The sequence below is a fragment of the Tigriopus californicus genome, chromosome 6 (assembly GCF_007210705.1).
Source record: "Tigriopus californicus strain San Diego chromosome 6, Tcal_SD_v2.1, whole genome shotgun sequence".
Lineage (NCBI taxonomy): Eukaryota > Metazoa > Arthropoda > Copepoda > Harpacticoida > Harpacticidae > Tigriopus > Tigriopus californicus.
Window position 1 is genome coordinate 9,283,136 of NC_081445.1, and position 16,553 is coordinate 9,299,688.

Sequence of the window (16,553 nt, forward strand, 5' to 3'; positions counted from 1 at the left end):
GGTGGCACCTTGATTTTGGATGTTGAGCAGACACAAACATTACATGTGCAGACAAGTCAGGCCGTGATATAACTAAGATTTCAGTAATCGGATGAGTAAATGTTATTAGCAGTACCAACACCATACCTTTTTTCGGACTCGATATCAAGATTCCGGTTGCTCAAACAAGTCGAAAACCGGGAAAATTGATGAAATCCCAAATTCAATTATGGTTGGTTCCTTATGGCACGGCAACTCGTCCCCACTTTTGCTCCATAAACCCATGTCTTTTCCACTTCTCTTCATAACATCTTAAGATGAATACCATCTTTTTTATTACGACGAACGTTTAAGACGTTGGTTGAGTTCGTCTCTAGCTTTTGATGGGAGGTCTTCATGTGCCTCAATCATGGTGAGCCTAGCGCTAAAGAGTTATATTTAGCTATCTTTCTCATATTTTGAAAGTTTAGCTCCAAGAATTGGATCTTTCTTTCTGGATCCTTATTCCTAATTTAGCTAGTTTTGGCACATTTTGCTGATATCCAAAGGTTTATCATCCAAAAAAGACTGCTCATCTGAACTTTTCCCATTAGTTTCGTGTCTTCTTAACTCAGAAGGATATATGGATTTTTTCATTGGGCGGTGGTGCCTCCTTCTACTTCGTCTAGGTGCGGACAAACACACAAAAAATCAAGGTAATACGCTCTTAAGATACCAAGCTTTATGAAGATGATATTGCTGAGCAACTTATCATAAAGCATAGCCAAACAATGAGTATATCACCAATCCTTCTGGAAAACATATGCAATCCTACAAGGGTAAAATTCGTAACACGTTTGGCATCCCAAGCAAGGAGTTTTATCCTGCTTGTTTGATAGAACGTCAACATTTTTTAGATCATAATTTTCCATCAGATTGTAACATAAAATGTGTCCATTCTAAAATATGGTGAATTATTTTAGATACTTTATGTTGATTAAACTTTTTTTATCTTACTTCGTGAATTAAAAGCTCCTTAAGCAACAGAGTAGTCTGATTCTTTATCTATCCAAAAAATAACGGATAAAAACTCCGTGTTAAACAAATTTAAAGAAATTATTATTTTCCGTCATTTTTTCGAGTAGTAGTTTAACTATCAGATTCATCAATGGCTATCAAGTAATATTCTAGTAAGGCTTTTTAAATGCTATAAATCTAGTGCAATTAAACCCCACAAAAACTTGAAATGCTATATATTTGGGAACTTTGGCTCATTCATATCAACTTTAAAATACCTCGAGACTATTCATTACATATCACAGGCATGATATTTGGCTTTTGAATGAAAATGCCAGAATTCATCACCATGCTCTGACCTCTGTAAGGTTGTTTGTCCGCACCTAAACAAGGCAGAAGGCGTTGTTCAGCGGCCTTAAAAAACTCATGGTTGGAGCTAGAGATGCCCTAGGCATCAGAGTCCCTAACTAGCGCACCTTTCAAGGTACATGATACGTGAAGCTGTTTTTTTAAGTGTTAAATATAGCCAAATTTCAGCTCTTTGTGGTTTTGGTCTAGCTGTTTTAGGTCCAAAATAGGCACAATAGGCATAGTTCACCTGGCTCTTCTAGGTCAAAGTTACTTGTCGCTATGTACTAGAATTCATTATTGAAGTTGCATGAGCACTTTTTTATTTGTGTTTGTGACAGCCACTGATTATAGAGGCATACTGTTAACGAGAGGGGCTATCTTTCTTTTTAATATGTCTAATGATTGGCATGACTTGGTGACGGGTTCCAAATGGTTCCACAGTTCCACTCCCGGTTTCATGAAGGTGCCGCCATTTCTATGCATATGAGTATAATTCCGGGCTGCGTCTCTTGTTTCCCAGTTATTTGCCAAATTTGCTCGGATAACATGAATGGTCTCGAAGACTCCCTCCAATCCTCCTCCAACCGAACTGTTGGCTTTCCACATGGCAATGAATGTCGCCCTGATCGCTTGTTGGTTCAATGACAAGAAGCCTGACCTTTGGTGCAGTTCACTAACCGAAATCTTATCCGAGAGCTTCCTCCCCAGAAGTTCACGAAAATTCTTGTTCCATTGGACTTGCAGTTGTGCTTCGCATCCGGTTCCGTGTTCCTGTCCCCGAACTTGTCCATACGTGGAGAAAATGAGTGGCAGACAATTCCGAATTTGAGACAAGATCAGATAGAGAGTCGCCCTCCCGCTTCAAACAAACCCGCGAGACCTTAGAAAGAAGTAATCGTAACAACCCGAGTCTCCTCTTCAGGTTTCCCACCAACCAATTGACATGGGTGTTCCATTTCAAATCCCTTCGGAGGTGAATACTAAGCACTTTACATCCAGGCTGGTCTAACACTGTGTGGCCATCCACCACAATCTATATAGGAACATGTTGGGTCTTCTTTTCCTCTATCAACATTACAGTGTCATCCATGGGTTTGCTTCCGGCCGTTTGAGACCATGAATTCCAGCACACCATTGGCAACGTTTTCCGATTTCGTTGCTAGTTCTTTTGGTGTTGGAGCTTTAACAACAACCATCGAATCATCCGCAAATCTGATCAATCCATCCCGATACTCCCCTTCAATCCAGTAGGGAAGATCAGCGACATATATGAGAAATAAAAGTGGGGACAGGACGGACCCTTGAGGCGAACCACACATAAAATCTCGAAATGAGGGCAGGCCCTGCACTTCGACTGCTTGAGTGCGTCCCTCTAAAAATGACCTAATCTATTTTATTGCTCTCCGATCAAAGCCATTGAACTGTGGTTTTTTTTATTAGAATGGACCAATCAAGAGTGTCAAACGTGTGGCCTCAACCATCTTATGATTATAACTGGACTCGTACAAAAAATGTTGTTCTTAAGTCGAGTAGAAATTCGAGTTGGTTTTACAAGCCGGTTTTCTTCCCAATCGCTCGCTTTAACTCTTTCTCAAATCTGAGTCGTCAAACTTCTGGGAATTCTACTCGACGTGGAAACAACATATTTTGCCGGAGCCTAATTATAACCCTTGCACTATTAATAGGTATTATGGCCATAGGAACTATGGAGCTGCAGTTAAGACTTCCTCGAATCAAATAATCGCCTCAAAGATTGAAAAGGTTTTGGCTACCTTCAAAGCTTGATATGGACAAAAAACAATTTAGGGATTAGTAACGGTGTTTTGCTGAATTGAATGCGAATTAAAGCACATAAGCATTATTCAAGACTTGAAGAAACAGGGTTAGAGGGCTTTTGGTCAACAAGCGCAAATTAGGAGCATTATGAAGTAATTCATTCAAGTTAACACCGTATTCATGGCTTAGTTATTTCATTGCTATAGCTATTGTTCTGTTAAGCCCGGATGAATTGCACCTTACTTCCAAAAGCGTCCTTTTCCACAATGGATGAAAAACATCACAAAAAAAAAGAATTTATAAACGATAGCAATCATCCACTAGATTGCCGGGAACTTGAGCCCGATTTTTCATACAAATTTGTCTATTTCATGCACGTAACGTAACCGTTTCTTTTGAGCTTTCTCGCTTGCCCTGTCATCTGATGATGGGTGTTCTATTTGAGGAATATTCCCATTGCATCATTGATTTTTACCTTACCCGGCCTCGGAAATGACCACTGGTTTGCCCATTTAAGGTGTTTAAGTTGCAACTCATGCTATAATTTACATATTGCAAAGAAGTTTAGACTTGGCTAAACCGGGATCAAACCAGGCACACCGGATGGGAAAGCAGGGGCTCCACTACTGTAAGACGCTATGGCTGCTAGCTTGTATGTAGTTCTCTTAGTTGCAGTTAAAACAATTTGCATTTTATATTGAATATTTTTATTTTTATGATGCAATGTTTAGAAGAAGCACTGAGGAAAAAGCAAATATCTTGATTATAGGCTTCATAAGCTACACGAAACATAGTGTACGCTTTGCACTTTAGAGGGCGCTTTGTGAATTATCCTCTACCAAATATAGGGCCCATTGGGTCAATTCATTTTTATCGAACTATTATGTGTTTGAGTTGTGTCTTGCTAATTCTATCAAAATCTTATGTAGAATTGGTGACCCAAGTCACATAATGTGCGGTAGGAAATTATGTTCATAGCATGTTACAAGTACTACATAGTTTATTTAGCAATCTACCGTCCCTCTTCCCCATTTTGTTTGGGATGTCTGACGTTAGAAGTAAGGGCCCTTTTGTGAAAAATTATAAACCTTGATGCAGAAGATAAATATGCCGGTTTTTATATTTCAAAATGAAATGATATTCCACTCTTTAGCCACAACAATTGATTGTTTCAAGATGAAGAGAAATAACTATAATCTAGGTGTGGCTTTATCTCCATGCTATTGTCCTGCTTGCCACTTAATAATCAAGTTGAGAGTTTCAATGTCAGTCTTCAATTGAAAAAACACAAGCTAGGCAGGGCATTCCGAGAGGAGACCAATGCAGTCAAGCGCTTCTGCTCTTTCTTCCTCATAGAGGAATGACCAATCCTTCGACAATACTGAAGGAAGCTAACCATACCAATGAAACACCATTGCGCCAAAATTGGCTTGTTAAGCGAACCACTTTGCAAATAACCACTCCTTTGAACGACAGATGCTGATAGTTTCTCCAATGAGTCTAATTTGAAAAGGCATATTATCGGAAGTGTATGAAATATGCTTTGTGCCTGATCTTCATTCATTATCTCTTCCGCCTGTATGCGTATTTTTTCACCATGTTTGTACTGCATGTATCATTTAGAGCATCTGATGTATGATGAAATGTTATCAGAGGTTGCTTTATTTTATGATTGTGTATCTACAGGGTTGCTACAAAGTTCGCCGGCGATAAGTTTCAGTGCTTGTAAACCCACCATGGCTCAAATTGGCAAGTTGGATTGGCCTCAAATTTTTGGAGGAAAAGCGCTCCTAAAGATCATATAAAAATGTGGAGGCACTCGAAAGAGGATTAAAGGCTGCCTGGGAAATATCACCATTAAAGCTGTGCTTGCCACAGTGAATTGAGTTTCAAAACGTAACAGCCAAATTGTCCGTGCAAAAGGAGGTCAAATGAATAATTTTACAAACAAGAAAGGTTAATTGCAGTTCTAACATCATCATAAAAAGTTTGATGCATGTATCACATATGGTTTAAGAACTATTTGTATTGCTAAGTGCCAGCGTACTTTGTGGCAGCCCTGTAGATATGATCAAGATGTCATCGTTCAAATCTTAACCTAGCTATTTCCATGAGATCAGTTTGGCTTTAACGAGCGCGTTTATGAAGTAGGTAAATTTTCTGTCGCTTCAGTTTTTTTTGACTTCATGCTTTGATGCATCTTAGTTGCTAAACTACCGTTCTCAAGAAAGAGTCAATCTTTCCTCGTCACTAAACAAACATTGATCCTCGTCATATTTCCGGATCCAACTTAAGGCACAGTCCAGAGTATTTGTTTCGTAATGGCGTTTATTTCAAATCCCTCTTGAGGAAAAGTAAAGGAATAATAGTTCTTGATGACATTTAACACGGTGCTTAAATGTCATCCCAAATTTGAGTACTAAATCTGGGTGCATCCTCTAAGTTTAATGTTTAGCTCTGTGCTTATTGGTGGACGTTCTATTATCTTATGGTAGGACGTTTCATTGTCTTGCCATTTTCTAATGACTGCTCCCTTCATATTTTTGCACATTGACTTCGCCTTGTTATTAAAAGCGAGTGTTTCTTTTTTCAAGGGCTTTTTAGCAAGTGTTTTTTGGTTAGTGCTGATATTACCCGCTTGAAACAAATAGTCTCCAGACTGTTATATTGTTTGCACTGAGGACCCTGAATGCAGAGACAAGCAAGGTTTGGCAAGTGGCTCCAGTTCTCAAAGTATACGCATCAGCAGTTAGGTATGAATTTTAAATATTCTTCAATGACATTTGAACAGCTGAATTTGGTTTGATAAAAGAATTGTGAATAGTAATTTAAAATATGTGGACACAGTTCACTCAATATGGCCACTGTTGGTCTGGATGATGACCTCATAAGGGGCCGGAAGGAAGTACATGCAGCCCTTAATCTCACCTCAAGGTAAGCAGCCTACTCCTTGATGCTGGCAGCCTTGATTGAGACCTTGTTGAGGTGAGGTGTGGCACTGATTTTGCTCTTGATGGAGCCCCAGCAAAAAAGTCAAGAGGGTTGAGATCTGGCAGGCTCAGTAGCCAGAAGTCCTTGAGCCAAAAGTTGACCAAGTGGTTGTTGCAGAACTTTTGGATTTTGACAGCCATGTGGTTAGGTGCACCATTCTACTGCCATAGTTATATAGTTACCCTCAGGGTACGAGTAATTGGCTCTGATCCATGTTAGGATGGTGTATTTCAGTATCCAGTAATAGGCGCCAGTGCTGACAGTCTTGCCCATGGGGGAAAAGCAAGTTAGCATCTTCCTCCCCTTGGATCCCAGTATCCCTAAAATCGTCCCCTAAGCCAGATGCTAGGTTCAAAAGACGCCTTGGACATTGCCTTTGGTTCACACAATCCACCTATTGTTTATCTGATGGTGAACTTGGTCTACTGTGAAAACTTTTTATTACTGAAGATTTTGATTGTGGAACCATAGTGTCTGAGGAAGTTGGGGATCTTCCAGCATTTTCCTGGCATCTTATCCCTGTGGCATTGGTCGGGAGGTGTCTTGGAACTCAAGCAAATGATTTGAGGCCAATATTATATGTATTTGTTTGTATGTATTTAGGTCCCGAAGGTTTGAAAGCATTTTGTTACAATATCTATATTTGATTGAGACCATATTGAGATGGATAACAAGGTGGATAGCATGAGGGAGGCCGGGCTTGGAGATCTGGAGCTTAGCAATGAATGTTTCATGCTCTTGGTGTGGTTGGCTGTCATTTTAGCCTTCTGGGTGCTGATGAAGGTCTCATCTGGCTCCTTGTTGTGGCCACCAGTTCCAGAAAACCACTTCAAACCTGAAACGGCCTCCTTGGCTCACTTGATATGGTCAATGGTGGCCAAAGAGATTCTAAATTGTGCACATTAGTTGGCAAGGATCATGCCATTTTTTCTTATATCATTTCTTTTGTTTGATTGTTAGATTGTTTTTTTATTTAGGCCAATTATTTTGAGCACTGGTGCACAATGTGAACCACCTTCCACAATCTCCAACCACTTTTTGGCATTTTCCGTCACTTGGGCCCGCATTCTCAAGTTGCACTTGAAACAGGACTTTATATTCAGTCTCATGTGCCAAAGTTGAACTTGATGAAGATTAGTCTTGAAATTATGTTCCCAAAGATTTTAGAGCTGTGCTTGGCCTGAACCTGTTTCATGCAATTTGACTAAAACAGGAACAAACTCCTCATTGTCATACACAATTTCAAATTCACCAATTAAGGGAAAAGCATTAACTTGAAAAACAGTCAGACAAATCGTTTTGAGCCTAGATGCCATCTTGTATGTCAACTTGAACCGTGTTAGAGTTCCCAGTGAGTTCAATTTCATGTTTAAATCAATTTTCATCCACATTTGAGCTTCTTATAATGTCATTCCCGATTCCCAAGACTGGTCCCATCATTCTTGGAAGATTGCACTTGGCAGTAGAATTAAGAGTGACTAGGAATACGGCTGGTTCAAACTTGGACTTGCAAGCTGCAATTTGAGTCCAGAATACCGCTTTTCTAAGTCTGCACTTCAACTTCAAACTCATTTGTTCAAGTTCAAATCAAGATTAACACTTTTTCAGTCAGATGTACTTCAAGGAGGGGCTTGTCCATAAGCCAGCACTTCAAGACCCAATTACAATTTGAGAATACCAGCTTTGCTAACATTTTCTGCAACAGCGTCTTTGATAATGGCAGAAATTAAATGATAATTGATTTTTGGCACCCTTGCCTACAATACTACCACAATTATAATGGCATATTATTAGACCTGAATTATTTTAGCAAATTTTGGGGCTTCACTTGCTTTACTAGCAGCTGCAAGGAAAACAATTGCCGGTGTAACTGAAATTAAGGTTTCTGATTTTTTTAGCTGTTGGTCTACCATAACATTTGAATATCAAATTCAACTCCGTTTTTTGGTTCAGGAAAGTGCAAAAAAGAAAGCTTTCAGCTGAGCTACATCTGCCATCATAGGTTTGATCCAACCCAAAATTATTTTGGGTAAAAAAAGCACTCTCGGTAACAAAACAGCAGGGTAAATACAGTTGGGTGCCTCAATTTTGTAAGAGGTAACTATGTAGCTAAGAGGCTAATTATTACTTTGGGGATAACGACCTTATGTCTATTGTAATATTTTTTTCAATATTGCTACATGTTTTTCATATTTACACCCTTTTTGGGCACATTTTCACTTTGTTCGAGTTTTGACGACTATTTTTACGTGTTTCTCAACTTTTTATTTTATAACACAAATCAGCTTAAAAGGTAACATTTTTCGAGGTCGAAATATTACACTCTAGCCCCTGTGGAATCAGTAGGATACGTCCGCGGTGAATAATAGTTGTCATAAACTATCCAAAACTTTAAATTTTCATGTAATACCACTGAGTGAGCTGGTTTTGGAAATCCCTGACTCTTGTTGAGCTTTGTTTAGGATCTTTTATATAGTCGTCGAAAATGAACAGCCCATTAGATCAATCAGATTTGATGACGAATACTCAACCTTGCTCGTCTCTGAATAGAGGGTCTCTAGTTTGCACTGATTTGCACGTGGAGAGACCTTGGGACTTGAGCCATTTCTAATTAGGTCCTGTCCTTCAGCCCCAATTCAAAGTATGCCCTTATTGCATTGTTTATATTCACTGGGAGAGCTTGTTAGACCCTTATTGATGGAATCAAAAATAAAAGTACTTACTGCCTTGAAAAGTCACATAAAGCAATTCCGTTCCAACATGTAACCGTGTGCAACTAAAAGCGGTGCCAATTACCCTTTGAAAACTTTAACATTGATCACCGTAAAAAAACAAGCGTCTTCTGATTTCAGAGGAGAAACTCAAAGCTATCGAAATTCACAACCAACGCCAACTTCTCCTTTTGTCAGATCAAGAGTCTTCAATTGGGGAAAGACAAGTGGACCCAAAAAGCCCCAAAGGCCAATCGCAAGTTTTAAATCCAGAGATGTGGTCCAATCCTGGAAGAATGGTTCATGAAATGGAAGGCATCGTCAATCTAACCAAAGCCATTACCTGCTTTATTTGCGTAGCCATGTTCTCTTTCATATTTATTTATCTAGCAGTCCTCTTTGCTCATGTAAAGTGCCCCCCACAGAATTGATTGCTCATCATAACCCTTGGGTATTTTTGCTTTGAAAATGTTGTTGGACCCATTGGTTTTGGACAAAAAGGTATGCACTTCCAGACTTACTGGCAACCAGAGTGAATGCAGTTCCATATAAATAATTGATGACATATTTCTATGAAAAGCTGTATGACCATAAAAGACAAGACTACTGTTCACAAAAATCGACAAATCGATAGCGGGAAATTTGGACTTACTCCCAAGAACTGGACATGGCAAAGAAACAGAGAAAACTATACAAAACGACCAAATTTTTTGATGGAAACTTGAGCAAGAAATTTGAAAAAATATTAATATCATATCGCGATCTAGTTAGCAGAAATAAGAAACATATACATACAAACTTTTGGTATCAATTCGATCCTAAACTGATATGGTAATTTTCGAATTATCTTTCCATATACTTTCAATCATTGACCTCCATCATCGACCAAAGTCTGCGCCTCGGAAAAACCTATCGGTAACTTATTATATGTATATGTACCGTCGGGATTTCAAAGAGAAACGTAGGGCATAAGTAAGTAGCCCTTGACTTAAATTATTGCTTTCTACTAACGAGCAAATGTTATCTCGATTTAAGCACATAAGAAGTACTCCAGTTGATTTCAAATGACGTGGATCGATCTCAATATGAGTAGAAACAATCAGTTTGTCCTCCTTTAATATAGATGTAACACAAGTCAATGAATGCTTGCAAGAGGAAAGTGCAACTGCCTCTTAGTTTATGCCAGGTGGCACTTTTCATGAAATGACCCAACGCTTTCTTTTACATATGTTCTGCACCTCCATTTCTACTGTGCATGTTTTATTTCGTATAATGGTTATTCGCCGATATGGTGGTCCTAATAACTAAAGGCCGTTTAAATTAGTTGTGATTTTTGTCCAAAAGTTTTTTTAGCCAAAGTAGCTTGTGGGAACAAGTTGAAAAAAATGTTTTCACAGGCTGCAATTCGACGGGTTATTTATGTTCTTTGGAGATTTTATAAGTCAAAGATGTGCTAAATCTTCTTGTTTCTCGGGCTTATCCCTATTAGAACAAAAAAAAAGATTTTTTTATCTCTATGCAAAATTATACTCTAGTACAGGCTCATGCTTCAATTCCTTAAACTTTAGTGTATGCTTTGAAATAACCAGTACTACAAACCAGTCAATTGTGAGAAAAAGACAATACACGCACTTAATTACATATCAGTTTTAGCCGAAATATGAACTCCTTGGAGAAAATTGTCAAAGGTCATGCTCTTACAGGAAGTCAAGAATCGTATAGAGAATTCATAATTATTACTTTTATACGTATAATTCAAGGTGCATAAAATTGCCATTTAGAAGTATAAAATAAAAATTAAAAAAATGAGAAGTGTAAAATATTGACAAAAAGTTCAAAAAATTGTAATATTCCATCAAGGTTCTCTGTTTCAGTTTTTTCAGTTATCAATTTCCAAACATGACCAAAATACGTTAAAACTTAGTAAAACCCGAAAAAAAACTATTTTTCCGACCTCTTACTCATAACCTTCTTTGTTCCTGAATGTAGAGTATATTGTTTACTTTTGGGTTTATAGGTTGCCACTCTTTAAAATCATACCAATGTTCCCTTGATCGCTTGAAGAAATTATTACAATGCTCAAATCAACCTCTACAAGAACATAGATAAAAAAGGCAACTGAGACCTTTTTTGTCCCTCATTGTCCAGCCTTCCATAAGTGGTCTTTGGCTCACTTCAACTTGTTGTTTGAAGGTGCTACCTTGTTCGATACTCCCACTCTCATATATCATATTTGAACCACGATCCTCCCACATTCTCGCCCCACTTCCCACACCATCTCAAAATGCACAAACCTTGAAAACAGCCTTTTCGTGTCAGTCGCCACTTGAAGACTTTCGTGTTGTCGTGAATATGGTACTCTAGGTAGGCAAGTAGCCTTTGGTTTGAGTTTGCCTGCAGTTAACCTGCCCAAGTTGGGCGGGAAAAGGCCACGAGCGAGTGTACATACAAGACGGGGATTGAAAGTTGGGACTCACGCACACAAGGGTACCAACTCCATACGCCATATCACGCTGGAACTCTGGTCAAAATGAGGATCCCGAGGGGAGTTCCAATACCTCTTTAAGCGATGAATGATTTAAGCGGCGCGTTGCCAGGGACTGCCTTGCTTGGCCTTTGGTTTGCGGGAGTTTGACGAGAATATTGTATCATTGCTGGAGTGGGTACCGTGAAAAGATAGCAATAGGACAGTTAAAGCCCCATGGGACATGATGACGTTTGCTATTTGTGAGAGCTAGTATTCCAAGGCATGACCATCAGTCCCCAAGAAGAACAAGGAGAACGCTAATCCAGATTGAAAGGCCGTCCACGACCAAGAGAGAAAGAGAGTGGCTGTGTGCCGAAAGTGCTTCAAGTTCAGAGGTCTTCGAGTCACAAAATCGATGAGAACTTCAAACGTGATCATTTGGGTGGTTGAAATTTGAAGAAGACCTTCACTCAAAATGGCGGGGATTGTGGCTCAAATAACCAAGGCCAATTGGGAGCGGAAAAAGCGCCAGACCAAATATCTTCCACCGGATAAAAGTGTGTATTTCATCCCGGCCTATGAGGACAGATTTCAACCCGACAAGCACAACTATTACTACAGGTATGAATGAGTCTTGGATGGCGTGCACCACCTTGGAAGTGGAAAGAAACAAGAGTACAACTGCCAAGGCGGTTTTATGGCCTTTTATCTGTTTAAATACGACCAAGAGACGTGCGCACTGTTATCAAAACAGTCCTTAGCCTGGCCTCCTTGTGATTTTGATTGGGTCTTGGTTTGTACTTGTAGTGTACTCTTCAACAAAGCACCCTATGATTTACTTTAAAAAATCTGATTGGCGTGAAAAATTGCACAAAAAAAGCATTATTAATTGTATTTGAAAATAAGTGTAGCACAACGTGCAATAAGCCATTTAAGTTACGTGAAGACAAATATCCGTTTTCGATTATACCGAATTCAACTTTTTATTCAACTAGTACTCATTAATTTTCCCTTCTTTAGTCTTTATCAACCAACGTCATAATAAAATTAATGTTCATGCATAATGAGTGTGAATGATTGGTTTTCCATTATTCCCTATATTTCATTGTTGCCCTCTATTGCCAAAAATATAGAATTATGCCAACAACTCATTTCTTATCTTTTTCAAAATAATGGATGTTTAAAACAGGTATGAAATTGAGATTTTATTTTGTCGTTGAACAATTTTAGGAAATGACATAAAGAGCTTTGTAAATCATGACTCTTTTGCGGGCTGCCTTTCCCCCTTTGGGCAAAACATCAAGCTGGAAAGGTTGTTTTTGCCACTAGGGCTTGAACCCACGACAACTGGGAAGATGATGCTTGGCTTCTTTCCGCTCTATCATGTATTTTAAAAAATATCCTGATGTACAAAAACATCAATTTGTCTGGATGTAATCAAAATTACAAAATAATTTTGGTTTGATGTTTAATGCAAGAGTTGCCAATCCAATGAGTCAATGGTTTGGTCTGGAACTGTAGTTATTTAGGGACAGTTTGTACTTTTGCATATCATGACAGGCTATGAAAAAAGTGTTGTCTGTTGTCTTGCCTAATGATTCGGGTCCTATTTAATGTCAATTTGTTGCTCTCTGCTAATTTATTCATGCATATTTTTTCTGCTCATCTCTTCGAGAATGTGGTTGAAAGTTATACAATAGGCCTTTTTATTTCGTCCTTTTATAGAGACCCGTAAGCGTTGATTTCGTTCCAAGAAAGGGTCAATCTACGTTTTCATCCTTCTAGACCGACCAAAGGAAAGGCCATCTCTTTTATCACCTTCTAAAGCCCATGACACAATACACTTTGTAATTAAAACTGAACAAAAGGCAAACGAAGTTCCAACCTAAGAATGAAGCTGCGTTTAGAGGATTTGGATTTGACTAATCTTCCGGGCTTTAGCCGCTCTTCAAGAAAGGTCACGAATTCCAGCTCAAGTTCGTTTGGTCAAAGTGAGACGGGCCGAAAATTTTATTCAATTCTAAACGAATCTAGAGGAATTTTTATTGTGTCATTGGCCTGCCAAAATTTGTCTTTTGCAAAAAGGGGCAAATTTTTTCAAAAGGCATGCGCCCGTCCCAGATTTTTCTGCAAATTTACTTTTCAATTTCAGCCATTTTTTTTCCATATGTGTGTTTGGGCCAATTTTGTAAATAAAATCGTGAGAATGACGTTTTCTTTATTTTTTACAAATCCTTTTGGCTTGAAAGTACAAGATGGGTCGCAAATGTATTACCAATTGCCTGCCTATATATTCATAACATCCATACCTTTCATATTGTTTTTTATTATTGCCTTTTTTTTGGAGATACGCTAGGACAGAGTTTGGTTTGTCTTCTCCTTTAAAAATCAGACATATCTAAACCATTTTTCGTGGGGTATGAGGTAAATGGTCAGGAGATAGAGTCAAAAGCCTTCTATCAATTCTAAGATATTTGAAACTTTTCTTAGTTACAAAATATTTCTGTAATAGTTTCACTCTGACATTATTATTATGCTACTGCTGAAATCAGATTTCTTTCTATCATGCAATATCAAAGATGTGCAAGACTGGTCGAAAACGAGATAGTTGCAAAAATATTCATTTTTTGCTGTTTGGCCTGATTGGGTGGAAAAATGTCGCTTTGTTTCAATTTTTTGAAATGTCTGATTATCGCAGTAGTTTTCTACGTGAAACCTACGGACAAAAATAGACATCTCATTTTTTTGTAATTCTTTGAAGAAGAAAACTAATCTGTTTTTCCCTCAAAAAGGTTACTATATCTGAATTCTGCAGTTTAGGTTGGATCTCGTAACCAAAGCAATTTATAATGCAAAAAAGGCATGTGATATTGTTCTAGTCAGGGCGTCAAATACATGTGCGGTAAGGCTTCATACCTTCATATCTACTCTTGATATTCGCGTGTTTCGCATTGTTTCAGACATAACAAATGCAGCAGGAAGCTCAAAAAAATGATGAGTATAGGACGACCTTTTCTCGATTTAAGATTCACTCCTTCGCTTTAAAAAAAACGGGGCTCATGTCTCTACAGAGCGAAAGGGGGCAAACCCAAGAATACACGTCTGAACACTTGTAACGCATTTAAACAAGTGCTTTATCAGCGGAAAAACTCTCTACAACACAGAGAAATCTACCCACGATGGAACTGTATCAATAGGGCATGTCAAGTAAACGAAATTCAAGGAAAAATGTGGGCCGGCACCCTGATTTTGGGCATTTTAGGGAGGGAGAACTAAAACAAACATCACAGCCAACTTGCACCATCCACCCGCTGAATTTTTCAATAATCGAGTGATTTTGAGCAAGTTGTGTTACAAAACCCTACTAAATGAGCATGTTTGGTATAATTTGGTGAACGCACCATCAAATTGGCTCAATACGACAATGCTATTTGCTTAGATAAGCAAGTAAAATGGAGAAAATGTCAAAATTCAATGCATGCACAGTGCGGTTTGGCGGGGCATGTTGTCTTTGACTTTACTCCATGGAATAATGTCAGTTGTTCATGAACGCGTTCACTTGACAAGCCCTATAGACAATTGTTATCGTCACCCGGAACAAGGTGTTTGTCACCTTCCGTTGTTGATGGAATTTGTCTGTGAGACGGACCAAGGAGGAAAATGTAATAGACATACTAGATTGGTTTTTGGCTTTGATTTGGGTCCGTAGTGAATCATCTAAGCTAAAATGCAACTGTTCAGACCAATTGTATCTTAGGCTCTTTTCGGTTCTTTGAGGTATGGCTTCTTTTTCACAATGATGGAAAAGCAAACTATTGCTAAAGCAAAGTTTCAATATAGGAGTAGGATAGAATATAGGATTTTTGAAACACAGAAACAGAAGGACAAGTTTTTAAACCCATTTTGAGCTAAGGCTATTGGGCAAATATTTCTCCAATGGTAAGATGATGTGCCAAGTTCTCAATGAATAAGAAGGAACAAAACGAGAGAGTAATTTTCTCTTGTTCCTTTTGGCCTTCTGGTTTAAAAGATGTCCCTACCGGATCGGATCTCAGCTGTGTGAGCTAGTCAGGCTGCGCCACAATCCGGCCACAAATTACCGACTTTAAAGTTTTTCCATATCGAATTATCGAAGAAGCAAGTTTTAGCATGAATGTCATGTCTTTTTGCAATTCTTGTACAAGGGTTTTTAACGTATTGATTCTAGGGGTTTCCTTGAGCATTTTTTGTCCCATGTTTTGAGGGAGATAATGTTTTTGGAAGGGTTTACTTAATTTTTTCGTTATTCAAAATCCGTTCTGACAAAATATATAATTGATTTCTGTTCTCTGAATCTTGTATCCTCGTGAATATTTTTGCTCATTTGAAATAAGGTTACTAATTATTAAAACTGGGAAAAATAACTTGCTTTGCCGTCGAGCAGCAAACCTAGAGATTCAATTGCGAGTAGTCGTCTGAAGGCAAGCTACCGTGAAGGCTTGCTACTATACTGTAATGAAAACTAGTTATGACAACCATCTAGATTCTACCTTGAACAGCAAAATCAGTTATTTTTCCGACTTTTAGTAACTATCATGTTGGAAGTAAAGATATCTTTAATTTGGAGCATCCTTTAAAAATATAACTCACAAGAAAAATCCAGAGCTATTCAAAAGATATTTTTTATGAACGCAGATGTAATATATTTGACCATCCATCATATCTCATGAGTCATAAGAAGGAATTTGAAGCTGAAATAGTGACGAAAATCTCGGTAAAGCAAGTAACCCCATCCCAGTCATCCCATTTTTCCGCATGGGGGCGTATGTCTATATGTTAGAAATGACCTGCGCATTAGTCATGTAAAAATGTCTAATGGAGAAGTAGAGGTCTTAGTTTGTCATCTTCAAGGTCGTGATCTGTCCATTGTATCAATATATAGGCCCCCCTCTTGTTCAGTAAGCTCGTTCTTGTCAGCTCTCAAATTCATAGGATATGAGTTGGACCAGTCAGTTTGCTCAAAGGGTTTTCTTTGTAGGGGACTTCAATTTTCCGGCTAGCGTTGTCGAGTGGGAGGCTAGTCCAGATGGGTATTTTCCCATTTCGATATCGACGTCTCGTTCGTTCGAAATGCTGGAGGAATTTGCGATCTTGCGCAATCTCTCTCAGCAAGTTGGTGTAGCCACCAGAGCGAATAGCGTTCTTGACTTGTTTTTTTCCAATGACCCTGATCTGATCCAGTATGTCCATGTGACACCTAGTAATCTGTCAGATCATCATGTTCTCGAGATAGGGTCGACCAT

At 38.6% G+C, this 16,553-nt stretch overlaps 1 protein-coding gene across 1 annotated transcript in view; it reads left to right on the plus strand.

Moving 5' to 3' along the window:
* The first annotated feature begins 11,138 nt into the window (after nt 1-11,138).
* LOC131881956 (uncharacterized) overlaps nt 11,139-16,553 on the plus strand; it is an 8,635-nt gene continuing 3,220 nt past the window's right edge. The window contains exon 1 of the mRNA XM_059228955.1: nt 11,139-11,892. Coding sequence (XP_059084938.1) covers nt 11,747-11,892 — 146 coding nt within the window. The 5' untranslated portion in view covers nt 11,139-11,746. The remainder of the gene's footprint in view (nt 11,893-16,553) is intronic.